We start from the raw sequence: 26,220 nt of genomic DNA, 5'->3' as shown, positions 1-26,220 counted from the left end.
TTGAAAACACTTTCAGTTTCAGCCCCACTGAGTGCAACATTGTTAGCTTTTTAGCTATTTGTACAGCTGTAGGACCTGGAACTTTTTGGAGGGGAGATTGGGGTTAAGTGACTTGCCCAAGGTCACTCAGCTAGTAAATGTTAAGTGTCTGAGGCCAAATTTGAACTCAGGTCCTCCTGACTCCAGGGCCAGTGTTCTCTTTACTGCACCAACTGCCCCATGGAACATTTTTTGATTTACAAAACCCTGAAATCATGCAAATAAATTTCATGTTTAAATTTCACTTAGATTATATATATATGTATATGTATACACACATATATATTTTATTAGCAATCCATAGTGAAGTTTGTTCTTCCTAAGGTCAAGTAGATTATTATCTGTTAAAATGAATGTCTATAAACTTATCTGACTTTATCAGATCTTCAACTTAAGAGTCATGCTTTCCAGCACCAATTTAAGCTTCCCAGAGCTCTTAGTTTCTAGAACTCTTTTTGTTTGTTTGTTTTTTGGAGGGGAGAAGGGAAGGGCAGTAGGAATTAAGTGACTTGCCCAAGGTCACATGGCTAGTAAGAGTTAGGTGTCTGAGGCTGGTTTTGAACTTAGGTCCTCCTGACTCCAGGGCCAGTGCTCTATTTACTGCACCACCTAGTAGCCCCTATTTCTGGAGCTCTTGATTAATTTAATCTTGACTGCAAATAAAATGCAGCAATTGAAAGTAATGAAAATTATTCAAGAATAACATTCAATAAAACAAAATCTTACAAGAAATTAATGTTAGCTAACTTTACAAAAGCTGAATCCCAATGAAAAAAGCACATGGGCAATGCAAGGCTCTGCATGCCACACAGAAGTAGCATCTTGCAAGCTCCATACCATCCATCCATCTTATCCCAGTACTCTACCAATTTTAATCATTCTAATTTTAGATTCTTTAGCTACCATTTCTAGATTGTAAATTTTATGCAGAAATACTTAAAATTATTAACTTATTTTATTTCAGATACGATTTTAGGAAAAATTTCTAACTTTGTAGTTAATTCAAACTTTTTTCCCACCACTGTACTAATGTAATTAATTTTGTTTTCAAATATTCATTATCAAAGTCACAATCATTTAAAGTAAACAATAACATACTGAAAATACATTCTGCTGTGGCTGACAGCAAATCTTTTAAATCAATAATAATTGCCATTGTGGAAACTGACTGAAATGAACAATGGAAATAAATCATTAGAAGTCTTTTCTTTAAAACTGTAGGTGCCTGTCAATTATTATATAGATCTTCTATATTCTATAAAATAAATCTTCCATAAATTAAAAAAATATTTTTATCTTAATTTTTTTTACTAATGTTCTATTTTCTTGCATTATCTATGTAAACAATTTCCTACTCCCAATTTTCTCCTGTTATTCTATTGCTTTCTCAATATTGATAAAAGGTCTCTTACATTTTACTAAATGGCAAACAATGTTGAAAGCTTTTAGGGAAGCATCAATATTTTTTACAATTAGTTCTGAAAAGGACATACACATTCCTAAAAATCACTACACTATATAAAATTGCCCAATGAAAACCACAGGGCTTGTGGAAAAAATGGGATGGGGTACAAAACTAAAAAATATTGTCAGTGACACATTAAAAAAAAAGGTAGGAACTTAAAAAAAAGTAGCAGTTTTATACATATTAAATAGTTAAGAATACACATACTAAAATAGTAGCAGTGGCCTCTAGATGTGGTCCTGGGCTTTCCACAGTGATGGCTAGGGGCCTCTGTGAGCAGCAATTTAGGGAAAGAAGTAAGGATGTATTGGGGAGAAAGAGGAGGGCTGGTTTGACCCTCCTCTGCCCACAGCTCATACTGTATCAGGAGACAGATAATAAATATGCCTTGACTTTGAAAAAGACCTGCAATTTGCTTGTGGAAATGGGAATGGCTTATAGTTGGGGAGTTATGCTAAAGTGGTGCAGAATAACACAACTCAATGAAATAAAGTAGCTGGCAGATGTTTGAGGTCTGTTTGTGGGCATTCTATGCTCAGTTCAGCTGGATACAATTTGTTTCTTGCTGATGAAATAATGTATAAGTAACCATGAAATTTGTGCTACGTCAACTTGTTCCCTAATATGTCAATTTCGTTGGAACAAACCAGAATTTTCAAAACAAGTATTATAGTAGAACGGACTTCATTTAGTTCTGCACTAAATTGGAAACTAAGTCATTACTTTTAGCAAATCTTGAATGTTAGTATTGTCTTTAGAAATGTGTTGTTTCCTAATTTTCTTTTCCCACAGAGCTTACCTAATAGTTTTATCACTGCTACTTGGGGTTACTAAGTATGTGCTCCACTCCTTGGACACACAGAGATGGGTTTTTTTCCTGTCATTCCTAATTTCTGGCCCCCCCCCCCCAAACAATCCTTATATCCTAATTTACCTTTTTACTTTAAGCTATTTGTACGTTTTGAAAACATAAAAAGCACATGATTATCTGTTACACGATGGGTTTTTTCTTCAGTGATTTGAAATTTGGTTCTGTTGGCTTTGTTGCTCCACAGTGACTTCCATTCCTATCATTTTCTGTATGTTTTCACCTTCACGTTAAAAAGAAAACTTAATAGATCACTGTCATTTTGTCATTTCAGGGATCAGAATCTGAAAAATAATTTTATGCTATGTTAGTAAATTTCAGGATATCATTTGGGAGTTAATTAAAAAACTTCTGTTAATGATTTCTTTAGGAAAAATAAATTTTAAGGTAAAATATAATATTTTGTTTTTCATTTTACACCTATCATTTCAGTGTGCCTTGCTACTTCTTGTAATAGCCACTATTAGTTTTTGTGATTCTATTACCAACAATAGTGTCAAAAAAGTCAAATGATAACTATTTAATTACCATCCAATTTAGCAAAGAAGTTGCTCCCATCACTGAGGAATGAATATAGTTCTGACTTGGTAATGTTGGTTGCTTTTTTCATTTACCTTAGTGAGCAAGACAAAAGTGAAACAAGATTTATGCTGGAATTTCACTCATTTGTCAATGACACAATCTGCTGGATTGGATAATCCTTTTTGAATACTGGAAGAACATTTCCTTCCTTTTTTTGCAATATAAACAATGCAATGCTTTACAGACATGATATACTTTTTAAAGTTTAATCTGTATAATCAACACTTCCTCCATTATTTTAGTAAGTCTAGGAATTAATAAGAAGATATCAAGAAAAACCTAATACTAAGAAAATTAGTAAGAAGTTGGTAAGAAAAGCCCTGCTTTGTAGTGTTGCTGATTTCAGTGGCGTAAAACTCCCACCATAGCTGATTTCAAGCTACAATGGGGACTTTGGAGGATATTTGAAGTAGTACACTATAATACATTATCTCTACCATACAGTTACAATGGATAACACCTCAAGAACACAGGTAATAGTTAAGAAAAAAGGAAATGATGAATTCTGAGTATATGTTACCTTTGTTTTTAATATAATTCATGTAATTTATAAATAAATATAATTTAATTTTTAATACTGCTTCTGCTTAACAATCTGCTTGCAAAATTCCTGAAAATTTAAAAGTTCCCTCCAAGAGGCACCAGCATACTGACATGTTCCTAGAACAAGACATTTATCTCCTGACTGGGGGCATTTTTATTGGCTGTCCTCCACGTGTGGAATGGTTTCCCTTCTCATCACCATCTACTGCCTTCTCCTGCTTAAGTCCCAACTAAAAGACAATTTTCTACAGGAAGCTTTCCCCAAACCCTTTTAATTCTAGCACCTTCTAGATTGATTATATATTTATCCTGTTTATAGTTTGTCTGTACACAGCTGTTTGCATGTTGTCTCCCTCATGAGACTGTGAGTTCCTAGAGGGCAAAGGGTATCTTTAGTCTCTCCCCACCTCCCAAGCTAAGCACAGCTCCTACTACGTGGTAGGAGCTTAATAAATGCTTATTGACAGACAATATCCAATTGTGAGTTCTCATCTCTGGAATAACGTACCAATCTGTACACCTTTTGTTATCCTTTGCCGTTATCTTTTATCAATCCGATTATACATGAGTTTCATGAAGGCACATAACGATCTTCTAAAAGACGATCTCACAACTCGGTAAACGAGGACCTACATAAGCATATCCATTGACATGCTTAATATATTTTTAGCACAGTCATCTTGTAGATAAATCTAAAAGAGTGGTGGGTGTTACTATCCCCCTTGTCACCCCCCCCCCCACCTTATCACTAGACAAGGAAACGGTAACATTCCTGCTATTTGGCTGTAGGCTTTGCACCTTTTCCCATTTTTAGCAGTCCCACCCAGAAACAGCACTTCAAACAGCTGAACTCGGAAGGTTTAATTAAAACTGAGCCCCAGCTGTGGGCAAATGAGAAAACCCTCAAGTTGCCTTTTCTTTGTAAAAGGGCCTAATACAGTAGCTGCATCTTCTAGCTCAAGAGAATGTGGGGAAGCAAACCCCGTCTTTGCTAGCTCTTAGGCACCGTATAAAGACGAGGTGTTCAGTAACAGACTCCTGCCTTCAAGCCCCGCACTGTGCCCTCCTCCCCAGCGGGGAGCTTCGGGACGCGGCTCCCTCCGGCCATTAATGGACCTCCTGGTGAGCGGCCAAGTAGGCCAGAAAACGAAGAGGGAAGGAGAAGCCCCAGAAGACAGCCAAACTCCCCCTCGCCCCTTCCGTGGCCAGCAGCACCCGGCTCCCGGTATGTGCGGACTACTGCACGCGCGCACGTGCCATCTCCCCTTTCGTGGGGTCGGACAACTTGGCTTCGACCCGCCTCTTCGCTCATCACAGCTCTCGCTACACCTCTTCCCACACACTCAGAGGGAGGAGACGGGGTTGACCCCACTTCCACGCCAGCGGCGCAGTAGGCTAGTTCTCTGGGCCTCAGTTTCCCCGTCAGTACGGGGAGAGGGGGTTGGGCTTCCAGTTCCGGCGTTCTTGGGTCCTAGGAAGGGAATTCTCAAGAGTCCAAAAACATCCCTAGCTTGGCGCGTTGGGAAATCCTGCCCCGCCCACTTCCCGTTTCCTAGCTCAACTCACCTAGTCGCGACACCAGTCAATCGAGCTCTAGGGTCACGACTCCGAAGCCTCTCCCAACGGTCTCGGAGGGCAGACCGGAAGAGGAAACCCGGAGCTAGGGTTGGAGACAACTTGCAGAGGTGGGCCTACCCCTCTACGCAGACTCCCTAGGCACTGGAGCGCAGGAGGTGAGGTGGGAAAAGCTCACAGCGTCCCGGTCACCATGAAAACAGGCCCCGCCCCGGCACCCCGGGCTCGTGGGCCTCCAGTGCGCAGGCGTACGCGCCTCCAGGCGCACGCGCAGTTCCTGCCCCAGGAACCCGGCAGCCACGGTGTGGGGCGCGCAGGCTACGCCGCCCGCTGCCACTGTCACTATGGCCCATTACAAAGTGAGGGGACGCAAAGGGGACGGGACCGGGACGCGGGGCGAGAAGGGGCGGGACGTCCGGGATCCGGGGGCCCCGGCCTCGTGTGGGGCGTGTGTAGGGGCTTGAGGGAATCGCAGATGGATCCGGGCTGGCGCCGGGCGACGGACCGGGGCGTCCTCAGCTCCTCCTCCCCGGCCCCTGACCCTGACCTGCAGTGTCTCCTCCTCAGGCCGCCGACTCGAAGCGGGAGCAGTTCCGGAGGTACCTAGAGAAGTCGGGAGTGCTGGACACGCTCACCAAAGGTGAGCTGAGCGGCCGAGCCGGCGCAGGAGGGCTGTGCCCCAGCCCCGGCCCGCCCCAGGCCCTAAGCTGCCTCCTCCTCTTGGGGCCTGGAACCCCCTTCTGCAGAACGGGGGGGAGGGGGCGGGGTAGTGGTGCACCCATGGACTCAGAGGCCCCTGCAGCGCTCACGCTGGGATCTCGTTCCCAGGGCTCCGGCTGCTCAGCACCCCCTGGCGTGCCTCTGCTGGGGGATGCCCGGGAGAGGGGCGGGGAAGGAGTGTGTGTGTGACCAGAGCAGGTACGTCTCCACCTGTACCTGGGCCAGGGCTGTTGCTGCTGCAGGGCCCTGCTTAGGCCTACGGGTAAGCTGCTGGCGAAAGAGAAGACGACCAGTTTGCTGCACTGTGAGGCTCAACCGCCCGCTCCCTGTTGTCCCCAACCCCTCCCCTTTCTATATCTCAGCTTCCCCTTTGCTGGACTGGGAGTGGCGGCTGTTCCCCGGATTAGGCCAGAGGGAGAAAGATTAACTTCTGCGGTAGTTGCAAATCGTGTAGTTGATCTAGGAAGAGGTGTGACACCCCTCCCTCCTCACCTCACCACGAGTTTGTGTTAATACCAGGAGGCCTTAACCTGGAAAACCTGAGTGTAGGTACAGGTTGGAAATCCAGGTGTTAATTTAAGGCTAGTTTTTAAGCTGTTGAATGTGATTTAGGTAACTTGCTAATTTTTTTTAAAGTTACACAGTATAAAAAGTTTAAGTATAAAGTAGCATTGGGACCGAAAAGCTTCATCCAAAATTAAAATTATTGAAGACTGTAGGTTTAGTGGCCCAGAGTAGGATGCTCATTCTGGTCTGCTGAAATATATATACTTTGTACTTTTGGGGGGTATATATGAAAAGATCATCATTTTCCATCTTGCAGAATTCTGGTTTATGGTGGGGATGGTGGAGTTATAAAATTGTTTTGTATCCAATTCATTAAAATGGAAACCTATTGCTATAGGGGTACCTTCCCTTATATCCTCATCCCAGCTGGATTTAAGATTGAGGATGGAAGTTGGATAGATAAGGGAGCAAGGTAGCAAGATCAGAAGGTTGACCAACCTAGACATTTAGTCACTTCAACATCTTGGATTTTCCATGGGGAGAGAAGTAGGAGAGAAAGTTAGACAGAAAATTGTGCACGTGAAAGTAAGACTTACTCCTTAGGTCTGGATTTCAGAAAATCTGGTCGTTTGAATAGAGTTCCTATCCTGGGCATCAATCCAGCTGCCAGTATGACTACTTCCAAGTCCATATGCTACAATCCTTGACGTTCCATTCTATCTTTCCTTTCTATTATATTTCCTACATTTTCCCATTAGTTATCTGTGGAGGGAGATTGGAAGGAGGAGGGAAGAATGAGACTGGGAGACAGCCTGTCAAATATTTTGTCTTCAAATATTTTGGAAGGGTAGCTGTGTGAGGAGAATTAGGTTTGTTCCCTTGGCCTCTGAGGGCAGAATTAAGAACAATCGGTGGAGGCTGTAGAGAGGCAGATTTTGGCTTCAAGTTTGGAGAAACCCTCAGAACAATGAAAGATTTACAAAAGTAGAATGTGTTGTATTGTCTTGGGAAGTAGCAGGTTTTCCTTCAGATTTAAGTCGTCCAGGAAAGGCTGGATGACCACTTGTATGTGTTGTTGAGCGGGTTCTTGTTCATTTACAGGCTAGACAAGATACCTGTAATCCCAATGCAGATTCTGTGATTTGCAGTCTGTTCTCTACTTCTCCAGACTGCTTCCAAATAAGTGCACCTTTTCTAAATGCCTGAGACACCTGTTCCCATACCTACTGATATGCACATCTGTGTCTTGCCAAAATTATTCAACATGGGTACTTCTCATAGTTTCTTCTATTTTATTCCTGTTAATTAATCCAATTCCACAAGTGTTTATATCAAGTGCCTCTGAAATGTGAACTCCTGGAGATACAATGACAGAAAGGAAAATAGCCTTGTCCTTAAAGAGTTTTTATGGTTCCCTTCTGATGTCCTGTCAGAGATGCCAACTTTTGTTTTGTGGGACAGGCCTCTGGCTCCAACACTCACCAGCTGTGTGATCTTGGGCTAGTTCAGTTTGCTGAAATGGATTTTTTTCTTGATCTATATCAAGAGACTGTGCCAATTCCTATCTTGTACACCTTTCAGAATTACAGGTATAATTCCAGTTTAAGGAGTCCAGTCTCTCTTCCTGCCTCATGGATAGGCATCTTATCAGTGGAATCATATCTGAGGACCTGAACACCAAGAGTGAGCACCAACAGCCAGAAAGCACGCTTTATTAACTTTTTTTTTAAAAGCACCCTCCCTTTTCCTTGATACTGCATCACATTTTGAAAAACTTGTCAAATTTTATTATATTGACCATTATATAGGAGTTAAAATAGTATGCATAATGCATAAATAACAAAAAGAATTGTGAATAATGCATTTACATAGGATTTCACATTCGATTTAATTTATTGTATCCACTCTAGCATGGTAGTGGTCGTATGGACTCAGCATCTTGGAAAGAATCTTACTCTATGCAACAGGATCTGCCATTTCTTGAGCTGTCCCTAGCTGAGCATGTTGATTACTAGTTATTTAAATTTTTGATGAAAAGTTCCTTAGCATTTCTTGTATAGAAATTTTACTTAGAAGAGTCCCTAATTCTTTCAAATACAAGGCTTCAAGTAATTCTTTGAAGTTTTTTAAACTAAAAACCCAGCCAATAAGTCTTACTATATTTAACTGCTACTTTTTCTGCCTTTTGATTTGCAGTATTGGTTGCCTTGTATGAAGAACCAGAAAAACCCAATAGCGCATTGGAGTATCCTTTGTCCCACCTGACAGTCTTGGGAATTTTTTTCATATAGAAAACCTTGTAAAATGTTGAGGGGAAGTACTTTATAATTTGTCCATTCCAGTTCCTGAGTTGTGAGATTATGTTGAATATCTGGTTGATCTGTGTGGAAATGACAGCAAGGGCAGCTGGGGATGGCTAAAAAAAAGCACTGAGCCTAGCAGGTATCAGAAGTGGGTTTGAAGTCACTAGCTCTGCCACTTATTACCTCTGTGATCCCGAACCTCTCAGCATGTTTGATAAGATGCTATCTTTAAGGCTCCTTCCAGTACCTGTTCTTTGCTAGGTACCATGTTAAGCACCCAAATCGGTACTGTTATTACCCCTATTTTACAGCTAAGGAAACTGAGGCAAATAGGGGTTAAGTGATGTGCCCAGGGTCATACAGCTAGTGTGAAGAGACCAAATTTGAACTTGGGTCTTTCTGACTTTGGGCCTGCTACTTTACTCACTGTGTCACCCAGATGCTAATAAAGGGAAGGTTCCTACCCTGTAATCTCTGATTTCTTCTAGAGACAGGGTTGTAACTATTGCATAAGAATTCCAAGAATGTTTACCACATAAGAGCTCACATTTATAGAGCTTGAAGATTTACAAAGGGTTTTATGGATCACCTTGTGAGGGAGAATGAGGGGCAGTATCAGGTATTATTCACCCCACTTTAATAGATGAGGAAACTGAAGCCCAAAGACATGAAGTCATTTGCCCAAGGTCAGAGGTAGAAGGATCAGAGTGGAGATTTGCACCCAGACCTTTTGATTTCCAGGTCACTAATCCAGGCTGTTTCACAACCCACAGTAACATCATACATTATACTAGTCATTACTGGGACACTGCTGTTAATACTCCTTCACTGTAGTTTTCTTCAATGTTTTAAGATGAGAATATTCTTAACTCCACTGTTAGTTTTCTAAAGCATCACTTAGGAGCTGTGACTCCAGAAAATCCAGAAATAGAGTTGCTTCGCCTAGAATTGGCAGAGGTGAAAGAGAAATATGAAGCTGTAGTAGAAGAAAACAAAAAACTGAAAACAAAGGTAAATACTGAATTTTAAGGCATCCCCTCCCTCACTATTCTCGATTATGATATAGTAAAACCTCGCAACTTTGGACATGCTGAAGAGGCTGTTCCAAGTCAGTAAAAAAAAAAAGGGTCTGAATTATAGATTGTTAGGAAAAAAGATACAAGTTTTACTGTTTTCAAGTAATCTGAGGTTAATAAAGGTTGTTAAGAATATTAAGAATATTTGTACTAAAGCAGGTACTTAATGTTGAACTGAAGAAATTATTGGAGACCTACTTTATGGAGAAGATATGAATGACGAATTGGTATTCTTTCTAGGTTAATGTGTATTTCTGAAGTTTTTTTTTTTTTGAGAGCATTTGGGGTTAAGTGATTGCCCAAAAGTCACCCGGCTAGTAAGTGTGTCAAATGTCTGAGGCTGGATTTGAACTCAGGTCCTCCTGACTCCAGGGCCAGTGCTCTATTCACTGTGCTACCTAGCCACCCCTCTAAAGTTATTTTAATGATTTCTCTTAAGTAGGCCAAACTTCCCCTTGAAAATTTATTTTCTTCCTTCTATAGGCAAAATCTTATTTTCTCAGCACAATGATAAACCTCAGCTTGGCTCTTAATTTTCGCAGGCTCCAAATTAGTGCTGTTCAAATCAATGAAGTTTTACTCTGTCTTGAATCTGTAAAATGTTTTTTATATATAATTGCAATACTCATGTAATTCATAATGCTTGTAAAATATTTTTCTCTTATTAAGACATTTTGTCAGATGTTTATTTTATCTTTCCAACTCATACCCAAATCCCACAACTAACTGACAGGACCCAGGTCTCCCAAGTCCTGGCTTAGTATTCTTTCCACAGGATAATTCTTCAACCTAGAAAATATTCTAGGTACCACCTAGGATTCTACAATGTGCTGATGCAAATTTGCTTTTTAGGTTTTTGCAAGTCAAAGTGGGCTTTTTTATCAGAATATCCTACATGTTTTTTCTCTATACTTATTTTTAGGAAATTTCTCCTGATAAATCATTTTAGAACCACAGATTTGTTGGGGAGAGCAAAAGTTTGCTTTAATGCATGTCACAAAAGTGTCTAATGTGGTCAAAATGATTTGTAGTGAGAGTCCTAAAGTTGTATCCTCAAAGAAAAAACCAGTAATACTCTTGAAGTAGTGCTGCCAAAAGCTGGGCATGTTTTTTTGTTTGGTAAATGAAAATATCTGAAAATGTCAACACTAAAATGTGCCTCTAGTGGATTTATAATTCAATGAATCTTAGAACTTGGAGTGACTTTTAAATGGAGGCTTGTTTGGTGCAGGAACTGAAGCTAATGTAAGTGTGCTGCTTCCTAATTAGATTGAATATAATCAAGTTATTGCTGCTGATTTTGTTGCTTTTTGAGTTGCTCTTTACCTAGTTTAGAATCAAACTCACCAAAGCTCCTCTGTCTTTGCCCCATAGCTTGCTCAGTATGAACCACTTCAGGAGGAGAAGCGTGCTGAATAGGATTCTTCTCAGTTGAACAGGCACTGAAAACTGGCTTTGTCCGATTTGCATAGTTTGTATAGTATATAATCAGTCTTTTATGGACAGATACTATAGAACTCTTCTAATATGTTAAATTCACTTATCACATTTAATTGTTATAAAAACTTAAAATCACTAATAAATAAACTTAATATAATTTTCTTTGGCTCATAAAGCAGGAAAATCAAAAGTAAATCCTGAGGAATTCTAAACACAGCCATCTAAATTGTCTTATTACCTTAAAATGTAGTTATCTGTCGTTTTCTCAGATTAAAAATGTACTGTTACATTTTAACCAAGCAAAAATGAGCATGGAGCTGCCGTGAGAAGCCCATCTAGGACCAGGCTTTGTAAAGCTGACGAGGCAATGCTGGGGGAGGCAGCCATGGTCCTGCAGGGTTTCCCTGGAGCCCTGTGGGCTCTGTGTGGAGATCTTTTCTGTGGATGTTACCTTGGCTTGTGCTGGCTCGATGCTCCTCTCTCCTCCATTTTGCTGTTGTGATTGTGCTCTGGCTGTTACCTCTCGTGGGGCTTTGTAGTGGGCTTCCCTGTGCTCCTCCTGCACCTTGGCCTTGGCATATTTGTTTTGCAGCTCAATATACAGTGGCACTTCCTGAGCCAAAGTTCATGGACCTTTAAACAGAGCCAGACCTGCTGCTACTATGTACTGTGTAGCCTTGGGCAAGTCACTTCTCATCAGGCCTCAGTTTCCCCTTCTGTAAACTGTGGGGCTTGCTCTCTGTGGTCTCCGAGGTCCCTTCTAGTTCTGATGTTCTGTAATTCTTGTGCCCATTTTTTCCCAATGAAACTTGCTTGTTTATGTTCAGCACTGATCAAAGGCAGTCGTGAAAGGAGACAGCTCTAGGACCTTGGTACCAGTAGTTCACGGTCATTTGTAAAGTGTGCCTCACCCATAGAGTGTTTCCTCCTTTACTCTTTCATCTCATCCTTAGTATCCCTATGAAGTGGGGAGGGCAGGTGGAGGTTGGGAAGGAACTCTTTACCTTTCCCCAGGCCTCTCTTAGGTTACCTTCAGTTGTTATTGATCCTTGCTCTGAGCCCACATAGTACTTGTGTGGCCTCATTCGGGGGTCCCTTCACCTCTTGGGGCCTCAATTTCTCATCTATAAAATAAAGGGGCTGGACTAGATGACCTGAGCTACCTTCTGGTCCTAAATACCATTGCTTATACTATACTTTTGTAGATGGTATGCTGTCTTCTAATAACCATTGGGAGTATGAAAGTGTCTCTTCTATTAAGTTAAGACTGGTTTGGTTAGTAATAACACATTACAACCTTTGTTGAAAGCTTTCCAACTTGATGGTACTAAATCTAGTAAATCCAATGTGCCTTGCTGGTCCCACTCTTTGTGGAGGTGGTTTAAATGCAATACTGTTAATTCAACTATTTTTTATTAAGCACCTACTAAAGGTAAGGTGCTGTGGAATATACAAAAATGAATTCAATCTAGTAGGAGGGAGAAACTACTACTAACTACACTACAAACCCCTATCATAAAGTGCCACAAGAGAACGAAATGAGGTATAAATTCAGTTGAAGGAGACATTACTTTTACTGTTTGGGGGAAAGTGGGGTGAGGTTGGGGCAAACAAATCGCTTGCATTTACCTAGTTTAAGTAAATAATATGAAACTTCCATGGATGGGTGTGGACAGGTTACTGCCAGGAGCTAACCAATTCCTTTTTGGATGGAATTACTGGAATGGCAGATGTAGGGCATACATCTTGGACAAAGATTTATGAATCCATAGGATCCATTAATTTCCTCATGCCCCCTCCACCAACACAGATTTCTTCTATAATGTTAGGTAGCCTTTGAGAGGTGCTGTGGCTGAAAAGTTCAATATTATGTGGCCTTGATCTTGAAATTTAGATAGACTGGTCTTCAGATGAGATTATAGTTTGTCACTGGGTACCTACTTCAAGAACCCAGGGTCACCATCAGCATTTACTCTTCATTTGTTATATGATATGGTAAAATATGGGTTGGATGGTGATCACGTGGCTAATTAAAGCTGGTTGAACTTTAACAAAGAGTGTGGATTTAATGGCTCTATATCAACTTGGGAGGTCTTCAGTAGTTTGCCATCGGGCTCTGTCCTGACGGTGTTTTCATCAGTGACTTGGATGAAGATCAGAAGGTATGCTCATGAAATATGAAAGGCTAACTATTGCATATGACATGACCTCAAGCGACTGGAATATCGTGCTAAAATCACTAATCTGAAATTTAACAAGGTAATGCATACTCCTACAGTAAGGTAGACATCTAATTTGGGAACAACATGTAAAATCTGGAGAATCTTAGCTGACTACAATGTCAATATGAACTAACTTCTGTTCCTTGAGTTTTAATTTTAAAACAGCTGCAATATAATTAGTGTGCATATCTCCAGAAATTAATCCCAGTGTATTTGCTGTCATGATACATCTGAAATATAAGGTTCATTTCTGGGATCCTACATTTTTAGAACACAAGCTGGGATACATCTGAAGTTGGGCAACCAGAGGGCTGGAAAACCATGCCACGTGATCAACTGGGAATGTTTAACTTGAAGAAGACTTAGGGCAAGGAGATTCCTGATAATTCAATATTTGTAAAGTTGTCTTTTATTGATCTCTTGTCTTCTGATATTTAAAAGATGTCATTTGAGAGTGGGAACAGAATTGCTTTGTGTGCCACAGAACAGAAGTAGGAGCAATGGGAAGTTGAATTTTTCCCAATACAAAGAAAAGAATTTATAGAGTGGGGGAGAAGAATGTGATCACTGAGATCTAATTCTCCCTCCTATCTTACTTGACAGGCTCAGAGATTAAGTACTTTGCCTTAAAGGTGCCAGTTTAGACCAGGGATTCAGACACTGTACTTTCCAGTCCAAGAACTGGAAAGACTGCCTTAGGTAGTGGGCTCCTTATGCTCACTGGAAGTACTGAAGTGAGGAGGCTATCTGTTAGGGATGTTATTAGAGGGGTGTAAGGAATGGATTAGCTGAACTCTAGGGTTCCACCACTGTGAGAAGTCTCTTCAACCCAAATGAAAGTGGTTCATCTGAAGGGCATGTATAGCTCAGATGATACAGCTCATATAGCCTAGATAATCAAAGTAGCCAGGACAGCACTGCCTAGCCAGATAGAGAAGATCTGATGGGATCTTTAAGTGTCTGTCTTAATTGTTTCCCATCATGGTAGGCAGAAGAGGCAAATTAGGATTTTTCAGACATAGCCTCAAACTTAATGTGGCCAAAAAAAAAAATCTTGATTTTTATTCCTAACAACCAAGTCTCAAAGTAATCTTTTTTTGGCTGGAAATAGGTCACCCAAAGAACTATCGATGGACTCCTGGCAATAGGGGAATAACCAAGCCAGAACCATCTTTTATTTCCCATGTTTAGTTACTTAAATCTTTTTCATTAGGGTTGGATTGACTGATTAAATATTGGCACTCACACAAGCGTACTAACAGTAACTATCTAATTACATGGGACTTTTAGGTTTTAGGCAGAACTTTCCTCATCACATTGTTCTGTGAGGTCGGCAGGATCAGAGAGGTGGTGACCGCCCCCCCCCCCCCCCCCCAGACCCGCAGTTATAAGAGCCCATATTCCACCGGTGGTCTTCACTCCCGGGCCACAGTTTCTCCCCTCTGCCTATCTAGATTACGCACATCCTTCAACGCCTCTATTGGATCTGTGATCTCAACGAGGGTGGGTACATTCTCCCAATGATGCAGCCTGCAGGCCCATCACGCCCACCCATCCTGTAACTCTTCTCTGTCCTGTCAATCTGCCGCAGAGTGCGGAGGAGCGGGGTCGCCCTAAGTACTCAGTGCTCTTGTAAGGGGAGGAAAGAGGAGTGGGTTAGGGAAGGTTTCAGGAGGAAATGGCCTCGAGCTGCTGAGGGTAGCCCCGGCATCTCCAAAGCTATGCCAATGGAGCCCAAACCCTTGACAGGTCTTACCAGGCAGGGAAGGGTTTTGAGCAAGGGCCTGGTTGTGCTCGGCCAGGCGTCCGCGAAGGTGAAGGGAAACAGCAGCGGGTCCCAAAGTTCCAAGTCCGGGGCGGCTGCTGGGGATCTCACGGTGCCCATCTTCTTCGGACCGCGGCCCTGAAGGCCTGACCGGACCACTGGGCCAGCGCAGCGCAGCCTCCTGTCCTGGTGGGGGGCCTCCCCGCGCCGGCACTGGCTCCCACTCTGGGCCTGTAGCTCTCCCAGTCCGCTGGGGAAAGAGAAGTAGAGGGGATCGAGAGACAAAGGCGAGTGCCCTAGCAGGCCCGGGCGCCGGGGACGCGCACTCGGCCAGCGAGGGCAGAGGCCTCGGCCACGGACACAAGCACCGGGCTGGGGAGGGAGGAGGGCGCCGTGGCTGCGGGCTCTCAGGCCGCGCTGGAGGGAAGGGAGGGGCAGGGGCCGAGCCTGCCCGACCGGGCCTCTGAGCTCATCCTGGGGCACCCTCCTCGTGACCCTGTCCTCCTCCTCCTCCTCTCCTCCTCCTTTTTCTCCTCCTCCTCCCCCTCCCGCAGCGCCCAGTCAGGTGACGTAAAGCACGTGACGAGGCACCGCCTACCCTGCTGCCTCAGAGTGGCAGCGGTGGGGGCCAATGAGAGGGCGATACTCGGGCGTCGACCCAATGAACGTGGCGAGGGGCGGGAAGGGTCGGGGCCGGTCCGGGCGGCGGCAGCAGCGGCGGGGGGCGGCTGGCAGGCAGCGGCAAGAGGGGCGGCCTGGCCTGGCCTGGCCTGGCTTGTCCTGTCAGGGTGCAGGCGGCGGCTCCGGGACGATGTCGCTGCAGTATGGCGGGGGGGACGAGGCGCCGCTCTCCGGCAGCTACGGCGCGGCCGACTCGTTCCCCAAGGACTTCGGGTACGGCGTGGAGGAGGAGGAGGAGGAGGCGGCCGTGGTGGCGGCGGCGGGCGGAGGCTCGGCAGGGCCCGGGGCGGGCGGCGGCTGCGGCGCGGGCGGCGGCGACAGCTCCAAGCCGCGGATTCTGCTCATGGGGCTCCGGCGCAGCGGCAAGTCATCCATCCAGAAGGTGAGTCCCTGCCCCTCCGTGCAGCCCCCTTCGCACCCTGGCCCGGGGCAGCGGAGCAGGGGGCGGGCCCGTAGTAGGGGACCCCCAGAGGCCGCGGCCCTGGCAGCATCTCAATGCCCACGCCCAGCCCGCCGTGGAGACGGAACTCCAGCCGGGTCCGGGGGTCAGCAGTCCCTGACAGACATTCGGAGGGAGCCCCCCCCCCCCACCTCTCGTCTTCCCGGGTGTCCCTCCCTTCTCTCCTTCTTGACCTGTCTGTACCTGAATTATCCTCGTCTGTAAACCCCAGGGGGTGGCCTGCATGGCCTGGGAAATCTGTGATCCTGGGGGCCCCCTCAGGCAGGGGGAGCACTGAGGCTCTCCAGTTCATTCTTCTAGTTCTTACAGAAGGGGAAACTGAGGCCCAGAGAAGGGGGTGGGGCCCCAAGCACCCCAGGTAGACCTAGATGTCATGTACTGTTGTGTCTGCCTCCGACCTCATGAACGCCTAATTCGATGCTTCCTTCTTCTGGTTCTCTCCCAGCCCACAATCCCCGGGCTCTGCTGCTTACTACCTGTGAGACTTGGAGTAAGTTGGGGCCTTCATTCTCATGCTCAGAAAGAAGGGCCTGGACTAGATCACCTGAGAGGCACCACTTTTAGGCCGACAACCCCAAATACTTTCTCAGTCTTTGGGGCTTAGTGTAAAAAAAAAATACAAAATGAGGAAATGTACTGGATTTCCCAGAGATCTCTTCTAGTTTGAAATCCTACATTTTTGGCCATATACTTTCTGAGAGCCGATTTAGGTTTGCAGGGGATTCTGCCCAAATTAAATCTGGTTAGGTAAGAGTTAGTTAATGACAGAGGCCTGTTTTAGGGTGGGTGGAATGGAATTGTAATGTTATGGTTATAGTTATTTGGTACCTGATCTCTCTTGAGGTATTGTTGGGAAGGATTTTCTAGACAGATGTGGACCCAGTTATCTTTACTATGAAGAGGACAAGGGAAGGTGATTTTCTATTTACTAAGAAGTCTCATATGCTCATAGATCTTGAATTGGAAGAGACTTATAGTGGACATCTAGTACACCTCCTTCATTAGACTCATAAAGAATCTGACCTCCTGAGTGGTGAAGTGTCTTGCCTGAGGTCCCTCAGGAGATTCAAACCCAGGATCTTTGACTCCAAACTCAGTTCAATTTTCATTGTGCCATGCTGCCACCAGACTTACATAGATAGTCAGGCTGTATCTTCTCAGGCATACCGCTTCTTGCTGTTTCTCTTGTATAAGGTGAGGAAGGTAAGTTTGGAAGTAAATTCTGTTCACTGTATAGTCTTTATTTCATAAATTTGCTTTCATATCCAACCCTTCTCTTAAAGAATGCTGCCAACCTTAAGTCTAAGCCCTTTTTATATTTTCCTTTGGGCTTGGCTTCTGACTCTTCCTGTCCTCAGCACCTTGCTCTCAGCTTTATCTTCTTGAAAGACAGCTATGATCTTATTCTTCCAAAAGTTTGACTTAAGTCTATCTTTCCAGTCTGGTATTGTGCCACTTTTGTGAGCTCATAGATCTAGAGCTGGACGTCCTTATTTTAAAGATAATGAAATCAAGGCATAGAAAGCTTGTGTCTTTGTCCAGGGTCACACAGTGAAGGTGGGATTTGGGCCCATATTTCTCTGACTCCAGAGCACTAACCACTGAACTGCCACTTTACGGAGAATATACATTCTTCCTTCTCTGGGCTAGACACATCAGTGTTCTAGACACATACCTTGCTTTTCCACCTGTGTTGCTTCGTTCTCTGCCTCAATACCTTCAATGCCCCTGCCTTGTTTTTGCTGGTTGCCTAGTGTAGTGGAAAGAAGACTGGAGTCAAAGAATATATGTTTGAATCCTGACCAGATTATTGACTACCTTTGTGACCTTGGCCAAGTCTTAATTAAGGGGTGCTCTCTATCTCTTAAGGACCAGGTTAATTTAATTTAATTTAATTTAATTTTTTTAAACCAATTGGGGTTAAGTAACTTGCTGAAGGTTACACGGCCAGGTCCATGTTAATTTTAAGTTCTGTTATCTTGAGACCTTTGAGATCAAAGTTCAGATGCTACTTCTTTTAGCAGAAAGTGATCTCTTCTTCAAATTCTCTTGTTATTTTGTTACCTTGCTTGTGCTTTTATATTCTATTTTGATTTATTATTTGTATACAAGTCTGGTCTCTCCTACTAGATTGTAAGCTCTTTGAAGACAAGGACCACCTGATTTATCTTTGTAGCTCCCCAGTGCAGAATGCTGAGTTTAGTACATAGTAGGTACAAAATGAACTCTAGGTATCTTTCTTCTGTGGGGCTATGGAAAGAGTGCTGGGTTTTCAATGAGAGGACTTGGGTTCAAATCCTACTTCTGCCCCATACTTCTAGACCTCCTTCCTTATCTGTAAACGTAGGAGTTTGGACTAAATGGTCTGTTAGGTCCCTTCTAGCTCTTAGCCTGTGATCCTGTGAAACACTTATGCTTTCAGAAAGTGCCTTAGTGTTCATTGGAGTGATGTCACCCCCATTTGGGTCAATATTAGGTTATAGTACTATCCTTACATGCCTTTCTTCACATATGTATGAAGTGCCTACTAGAGTTCCTAATGCCTCTTCATTTATTGCTCATTGACTCAATCTTGAAGGTTGTTATCTATTTAATTTTTTCAAAAAGGAATAAATCTAAATTTCTGACAAAATCTGTTTATTAGAGATATTGCTTAAATTGATTTAATAGGTAGGAATATTTTAGGATTTCTCTTCCTTAAACTGGGACCCTTCAATCTCAGTATATTGCTTTAAGTAGTCCCTAAGTGGAACTTGGCCAAAAGTAAAAATTTTCACTCTACAATAAATTATTAAAAAGTTTCTAGAAATATGGATATAAAGAGTAATGATTATGCTATTAAAAATTGGGTGAAAAATTATGAAGCTGGAAATGATAGAAATGTGGTGTGCTGGGAATCAGCAAACCTGGTTTCTAGCCCTAATTTTGCAACTAATTGTCTGATGTTCACCTTTGAAGGCAAGGACCTTTCACCTCTCTGGGCCTTACGGTCTTTATTTGTAAAAAGAGGGAGATGACTCTAAAGTCACTTCCAGTCTCTCTTCTCTCCCCCAAATCCTGTAAACTCATTTAAAATGTTAAATTGTTTGTTAGATCAGACCTTTAAATGGAGCAGAGAATAAGGCAAACATTTTGGAGTTCCCAGTTTTCTTTTAATGGATAATCAGTAATTTAATGGGGCCTCTTTTAGCAAAATTAAAAGACTGGTGATTAGACCCTGCAGAAGCATCAAATTAGGGCTATTAACTTCTACTAAAAGGTCATTCTTGCATTTCTTTATTGGTTCATGATTAATTTTTACCAATCTGGGACTGGTTTTTGAATGCTGTATACCAAGTTTGTAATTGGTGGTAAGACTGATCTTTTTTTTTCTTTTAACAGGTGGTTTTTCATAAAATGTCACCCAATGAGACCCTCTTTTTGGAAAGCACCAACAAAATTTACAAAGATGACATTTCCAATAGCTCCTTTGTGAATTTCCAGATATGGGACTTTCCTGGGCAAATGGACTTTTTTGACCCAACCTTTGACTATGAGATGATCTTCAGGGGCACAGGGGCATTAATATATGTCATTGATGCACAGGTAGTTTAAAGAATCAGATTTCATTTTCTTTTTAAATTGGTTGTAAAAGCACAGGAATCAAAGGAAAAGATTCACTTTCTCTGACCTTTGTTTATCAAACATTGTTTATGCTAATTGTCACTAGATTAGTTATCAACATTCTAAGATAGAATTGAGGAAGTAAGGGGCACATGAGGAACTTGCCAGTCTTTAGGTGTGGAAGGGCAAGTGGTTGGGGACGTTTGAAATCCTGAAATTCTGAGGTCTTTGTTGTATTTCCTTTTTTATTGACTAATGTCAGGTATCTCAGTATCTTTTAGTAACAATGGTGAAGTAGACTTTTAGACTAAATAACTTTATCTGTGCCCTGTAATCGAAAGACCATGTTTTCTTGTTGGCCTGAATTAAGAAAATATATAAGAATGAATTCAAAATAATATGAGTTGTTATGGAATAATATGGAGTCTGCCTAATCCTCAGTGTATGTGTGTTCACAGTCAATGTCATATTCAAAGTTGTTAGAAAATTTATAGTCAGAAAACATTAATATATTTTGTATTGATTGGAAGGGATCTATGTTATTTATTTTTTTGCTTTTTGGAGGTGGGGGGGGAAGGTAGGGCAATTGGGGTTAAGTGACTTGCCCAAGGTCACTTGGCTAGTTTTGTGTTAAGTATCTGAGACCGGATTTGAACTCAGGTCCTCCTGACTCCAGGGCTGGTGCTCTATTCACTACACCACCTAGCCGTCCCAAATCTATGTTATTTTTAAAGAATTTGCATAGTTATAAAAGTTTTAGATACTTTGGGATATGTGCCTATACTGTCTTTAAAGAAAGGAAGGGGATTTTAAATCAAGGAGATGTGGTAGATTTTTGTTGTTCAATTCTCTGCTTCTGTTTTATAGGATGACTACATGGAGGCTTTAACAAGACTTCACATCACTGTTTCTAAAGCCTACAAAGTTAATCCAGAGATGAACTTTGAGGTTTTTATTCATAAAGTTGATGGCTTGTCTGATGATCACAAAATAGAAACTCAGAGGGACATTCATCAGCGGGCCAATGATGACCTTGCGGATGCTGGGCTAGAAAAACTTCATCTTAGGTAATTGCATGTTCTTTCTTTAAGAACCCTGGGAAAAACGCCTGTAATTGTGTCAGTGCACATGCTATGGTTTTCTTTGTTAACGTTCCCTCCCACTGAGCCATTCTTTTTATCTATCTCTTTCCCCTCTCCCAACCTTTATTAAGCATGATTGTGGGAAGTGTTTTATGATTTGAGTCATAGAAAAATGACCTACATATTTTCTTGGCCATCAACGTCACCTAAGTCTTTTCACTTAAAACTTTTCAAGTAATTTAAGTTAGTATTTTAAGTGAAAAAAAAATCTGGTTTGGGACTTTCTTGTCTTGGTCTAATAAAATCTTCCTGAATTTAGTGCAAGGAATCTTCCTTCTTATATTTGGATGTTTTATTAGGTGATTAGTTGCAGAACATTCTGCATCTAGACCTCATTGAAAGTATTTATTTGCCTGATAGTTAATTTGTTCTCAGCCTCAGGAAAGAGGGTTTAACTGAGTAGGACTGTGATTGGCAGAGAGGCTTTGAAGGGACATGGGAGGCCAGGCCTTCAAGCTCTGCTGGGTTTTAAAGAATCTTGGTTCTTTTCTTAGGTGGGTGATCATTTATGAACCTCTATAGTTGAGAGCCATTGGGGTTTTAGTCCTACTACTGCAAACTTTTTGCAACTGAAAGAACAGCATCTGTTTTATGATTATTGCTAAAGAATCTGTGAGGTCTGAGGATGATTCTCAGTTTACATGTTTGTTATACATTGTTTCTGGGGAACATTTCTCCCCAAATTTCTTTTCTTTCTTTTTTTTTTAAGCAGTTGGGGTTAAGTAACTTGCTCAAGGTTACACAGCCAGTTATTTCTGGGTGTGGTGCTAAGTATCTGAGCCCAGATTCTATCCCCCAGGTCATCCCGACACTGGGGCCGGTGCTCTTACTCGCTGTGCTACCCTCTCCCCAAATTTCAGCCATCTTCGTGTTGCAGGTGGAATTCCTTATCTAACTATTTATTTTGCTGTTAAATATTTTTTCATTTTAATAATTTGCCAAGAAGTACCTCTAAGTAAGCATCTTAACAATTAAAGGGAAGAAAAGTTCACTGCAATGTTGTCCCTACATCTTGCATTCTCCCCACGAAGAAGGATAAGACAAGCTATCATTACATTTATTATTTAACAGATGTTACAGATGTCTTCTCTGGATTGAGCTTGCTTTTGGTTTCCATCTGTGACCTCTGCTCACTTTTGTAATTGAGAAACCGAGCCTTTTGGATCAGATTCCAAAGACTTAGATCCTTGCTCATGCACCTGCAGCCCCAAATACCTCCCTGGGCACAACTTCAAATGTACATGGTGTGAAGGTAATGTAATGAGACTGATTTCTATAAGACATGTGTGAGAATCAGTCTCATTGGTTTATAATCATGCCTTGTACATTGGACAGTGGGGATGACAAAATCAAGTCTTCTGCTCAAGACTTAACGATGCCAGTAAGTTGAAATTAAGTATTTTGATATTTAAAATTTTACATGTTACTGTTAATAAGATGCTGTGCAAAATGTTTTTCAGATTAATAAAACTGGGTTGTGTTTTCCAGCTTTTATTTGACTAGTATCTATGACCATTCAATATTTGAAGCCTTTAGTAAGGTGGTGCAGAAACTCATTCCACAACTGCCGACCTTGGAAAACCTACTAAATATCTTTATATCTGTAAGTAAGCCATTTAACTCATTATTCTACTAATAGGAGCAATATTATCAGACATTTTAGTATTGTCACAGTTTCAGAATAGGCTCAATTTGTCTATAAGCATTTTTTTTCCCCTTCCTAGATAGCATTTGTTTTTATAATGAATGAAATGCTGAATAGAGCCTTTATATTTCTTTTAGGGGGGGAAGGGAAAGGGAATAAGCATTTATGTAGGGCCTACTGCGTGCCAGGCACTGTGCTAAAGCACAAATATTATCTCATTTGATCCTCATAATAGCCCTGCCAGATAGTTGCTGTTATTATCCCCATTTTACAATTGAGGAAACTGAGACAAAGAGGTTAAGTGACATGCCCAGTATCACATAGCTAGTAAGTTTCTGTAGCTGGATTTGAACTCAGGTCTTCCTGAATTCCAGGCATAACTATCAATCCACTGTGCCACCAACTGATTTGATTAGAACATAAACTTTCTGTGATTAAAAAATACCTTCAAGATGTCTAAGAACTGTGGTAGTTTAAGGAAAAAAAGAGGGAGATTCTGAGCTTATGAGTCAAGCCTTGATTCTAATGGTTTATTGGAAAGGGCACCAGGCAGGAGTGTGGGAGGCCTGAGTTAGTGTTCTGCCTTTCTCTGTCTGCATAACCTTGGACAAAGTGTTTCACCTTTCTGGTGCTAATTTCCACACCCTTATAAAATGAGATTTGGGGATAAAATAATTTTTCAGGGCCTTGTATTGTGTTCTTAAAATTTCTGGCATATGTAAAAAATGATTTTCAAGCTAAAAACCCGCTTATTCTTCCCTTGAATTAAGTTAATTGCATATTATGCCTTTCCTTCTATTTTGAAGAATCAGTTCAGTGAATAAGGAAATGCTCAGTGAGATTGGTAGCTTAGTCATTATATTGTCTGATGGTAACCTAGTGATCTTAAATTGGCCAGCATGTGTATTTGTTGCCTCTGGTTTATATCATTTGGTATAGAAGCAAAGCCCTGATCTTTTCATATTTTACAGAAAAATCATATTTGATTTTCTCATGGCTATTGTCACATGCAGATTCTGCAGCAATTTGAGGCAGTGCCATTGAGAATTGGGGTTATTTTGAGCAATTTTGAACTTTTAAAAGCACAGAATGGCTGGAATATTGGGGAAATTTTTTTTGTCATTTCCTCTGTGACTTCTTCTCTGGCATTCTTTCTGAGGATAACTGGTGGTACCGTGGATAATTGAGCACTGGCTCTGGAGGCTGCAAGACCTGGTTTCACACTGGGCCTCTGACATTTACTAGCTGTGTGATTCTGGGCAAGTCACTTAATTGATCTTTGCCTAAGTTTCCTAATCTGCAAAATGGGGATAACAGCAGCTACCTTGCAGGGTTGTTGTGAAGGTCAAATGAGATAATAATTGTAAAGTGACTGGCACAGTTGTAGGTTCATAATAAGCCCTATATATTAAGTGTTATCTGTTCTTCTTCTAGGAAAATAGTGCTTTTTCAGTGATAGAGGGCAGAGGAGGACAAAGTAAAATTTTGTGATCCCATCATTCTGGTCATCTAAAACAGTTCCATTTTTTCACTTCTGATGATAAGAATGTCTCCCTACAAAGGGCTGATCATTTCAGAAGCGAATTTGGATGAGATTCTTAAGTGATTAATGGGATTATCTCCATAGATCTTGTATAAATTATGGTATTTAAGTACTGAACATTTTCCTTATTTTTGTCTTTTAAAGAATTCAGGTATCGAAAAAGCTTTTCTTTTTGATGTTGTCAGCAAAATCTACATTGCAACAGACAGCTCCCCTGTGGATATGCAGTCCTATGAGCTGTGCTGCGACATGATTGATGTTGTAATTGATGTGTCTTGTATATATGGGTAAGTGACCTATTTTTAGGCTCTCTTCCTCTGAGATGGGGAGCTTAGAACCTTTCCTGGGCTAAACCTGGGCCTTTAATTTCTTTGGTCTTCTATCAAGTACTCCATGAGGCAAATTTGGTTTGGCCTGTATTATTGCAGCCTGGAGATTATGCTTCTCTCGTTTTTGAGATTCAGTGACTATGTCATGGAGAACAGCCTTGGGAGTTTTGTTTAGTGTTTTAAATTCTTTCTAGGTAGTTCTTCTTAGGAAGGGTGGTAAATCCACTTATTTTTTAAATGTGTGTATGCTGGGGGTGTAGGGGAGTGTTATTTGTAGTCATTATTCCCATTAGAATCTAAATCAAGCTGGTCTGGCATTATTAAAAAGTTAGAGTAATATACTGTGTTCTAGTTCCTAATGTAACCTTCAGGCATTGGGGAGAGAGGAGTTGCTGATCTTTCAAAGAATAAAGAAAAAGCAACCTGACAATTTTGGACATCAGAGCTTTTATATTTGGCAAGGAAACAGACTCACTCCTCCTAAGGTTAAAAAAGCAAACCTCTTCATAGCTTGTCTGAATTTCTTGGGTGCATTTTTTAAGTGAAAGTTCAGTTACAAAGTAAAAACAGATCAGCTGGTTTGCAGACTTGCCAAAAGGGTGACTCTTTCAGATTTTTGGGCTCATAGGCTTCCCAGAGGCCAATGACCTCTGCTCCGTTGCAGATGAAGATTAAGGGGCACAAGAAAAGTTTGCTTCTTATATAACAGCAAAAAGTGGTATTGCTATAGCATTGCAAACCCCCTTGTCTCATTGGCTCTCCATGTCAGACCCGTGAGGGAATTGCTTCAGTGCTTGACTACTTCTGACCCACATTTTACAAATGTGGAAACTCATGCCTAGCTTCTGGGTCTTGTTTATAGAGCCCCAAATAAGAGAGTGGCAGAAGCGAACCCCTACTTCTGCTGCCTCCAAGAACAGTGCTCGCTTCTTCTCATGCCTCCATGTTCTTTGTCTTTTCTTGGACCCCTACCATGCTAACCCAAGAACTGGATGAGCTTCTCTTCCCCCCTCCTGCCTTTGCTGCCTTTCTGTCATTTTTGCTACTCTAGTCTCCTTTCTTTCCTCATGCTTATCTCTTTCTTATTTCAACCAGTCAGGCTCTCCCTTTTTGTGGGTTTCCTGATCTTTCACTTTGGCTTGTCTTTTCTCCACTTCTTTGTCTCTCTCACCTTATTCCTCTTTGTGTACATGTGTCCTTCCAGATGTTCTTGAACTTACCTTGGTCTGTCTCTTCAACCTTTTCCACATTGTTTGCTTTTGCCTCAGTTTTGTCCCAGTTCTTGGGGGTCATACTCACCCATTTCCTTCCTCAAGTATGCTTTTTGTCTTCCCCATCACTTGTCTTGCCTGTCACTTTGCTCATGTTTCTCTTTTGTTTTAATTCCATCTTCTTTATGAAAACTGGTATGTGTGTATTATACACACATGTGTGTGTGTACATATACACATGTATACATGCATATATCCATGTATACACACATACATGTGTGTATATATTCCTTATTTGTCTTGTTAGTGAATAAGATTTTTGTTCTAGCTTCTTAAGTAAAAAAAGGTGAATGGAAATAAGAGGAAATAGCTATTTTATGAGCTATATTATTATGAGGAGTAGGGTGGGATGTTTTTACTACTATTTGTGTATTTGTAAAATATTTGCTTATTAAAATCTGTGGTACTAGAAATACAGAAAAGTTCAGTTCCTTTTTTGGG

At 41.8% G+C, this 26,220-nt stretch overlaps 2 protein-coding genes and 1 long non-coding RNA gene across 5 annotated transcripts in view; 2 read left to right on the top strand and 1 right to left on the bottom strand.

The window, feature by feature from the left end:
* Positions 1 to 1,811: 1,811 nt before the first annotated feature.
* On the bottom strand, positions 1,812 to 5,163 carry LOC138146252 (uncharacterized). Its single transcript, XR_011164440.1, has 3 exons — positions 5,064 to 5,163; positions 4,006 to 4,126; positions 1,812 to 2,656 (listed from the first exon to the last, which is right to left on the bottom strand). It is a non-coding gene; the product is annotated as an uncharacterized lncRNA (long non-coding RNA).
* A 102-nt stretch (positions 5,164 to 5,265) lies between these two features.
* Positions 5,266 to 11,330, top strand: MYCBP (MYC binding protein). Of its 2 annotated transcripts, XM_069067997.1 has the most exons (5): positions 5,280 to 5,431; positions 5,640 to 5,712; positions 8,496 to 8,544; positions 9,484 to 9,613; positions 11,053 to 11,330. In XM_069067997.1, the coding sequence occupies exons 1-5, from the start codon at positions 5,417 to 5,419 to the stop codon at positions 11,095 to 11,097; spliced, it is 312 nt and encodes a 103-aa protein (XP_068924098.1). In that variant the 5' UTR covers positions 5,280 to 5,416; the 3' UTR covers positions 11,098 to 11,330. The 2 variants fall into 2 exon arrangements, with proteins under 2 accessions (XP_068924099.1, XP_068924098.1); XM_069067998.1 differs by lacking the exons at positions 8,496 to 8,544; positions 9,484 to 9,613; positions 11,053 to 11,330 and adding an exon at positions 7,881 to 8,489 and having other exon boundaries at positions 5,266 to 5,431.
* A 4,525-nt stretch (positions 11,331 to 15,855) lies between these two features.
* The window catches only part of RRAGC (Ras related GTP binding C), a 23,334-nt gene continuing 12,969 nt past the window's right edge, over positions 15,856 to 26,220 (top strand). Inside the window, exons 1-5 of one of the 2 annotated variants that reach the window (XM_069067989.1) lie at positions 15,856 to 16,168; positions 19,628 to 19,831; positions 20,717 to 20,916; positions 22,480 to 22,594; positions 24,324 to 24,466. In XM_069067989.1, coding sequence (XP_068924090.1) covers positions 15,917 to 16,168; positions 19,628 to 19,831; positions 20,717 to 20,916; positions 22,480 to 22,594; positions 24,324 to 24,466 — 914 coding nt within the window. In that variant the 5' untranslated portion in view covers positions 15,856 to 15,916. The remainder of the gene's footprint in view (positions 16,169 to 19,627; positions 19,832 to 20,716; positions 20,917 to 22,479; positions 22,595 to 24,323; positions 24,467 to 26,220) is intronic. The other variant, XM_069067990.1, reaches the window with a different exon arrangement.

The sequence above is a fragment of the Petaurus breviceps genome, unplaced genomic scaffold, assembly GCF_028583685.1.
Source record: "Petaurus breviceps papuanus isolate PSGF00001 unplaced genomic scaffold, PetGlider_PUasm1.0 90760, whole genome shotgun sequence".
Taxonomy (NCBI): Eukaryota; Metazoa; Chordata; class Mammalia; order Diprotodontia; family Petauridae; genus Petaurus; species Petaurus breviceps.
The sequence above is the reverse complement of the archived record's forward strand: the minus strand, read 5'-3'. Positions and strand labels throughout refer to the sequence as shown.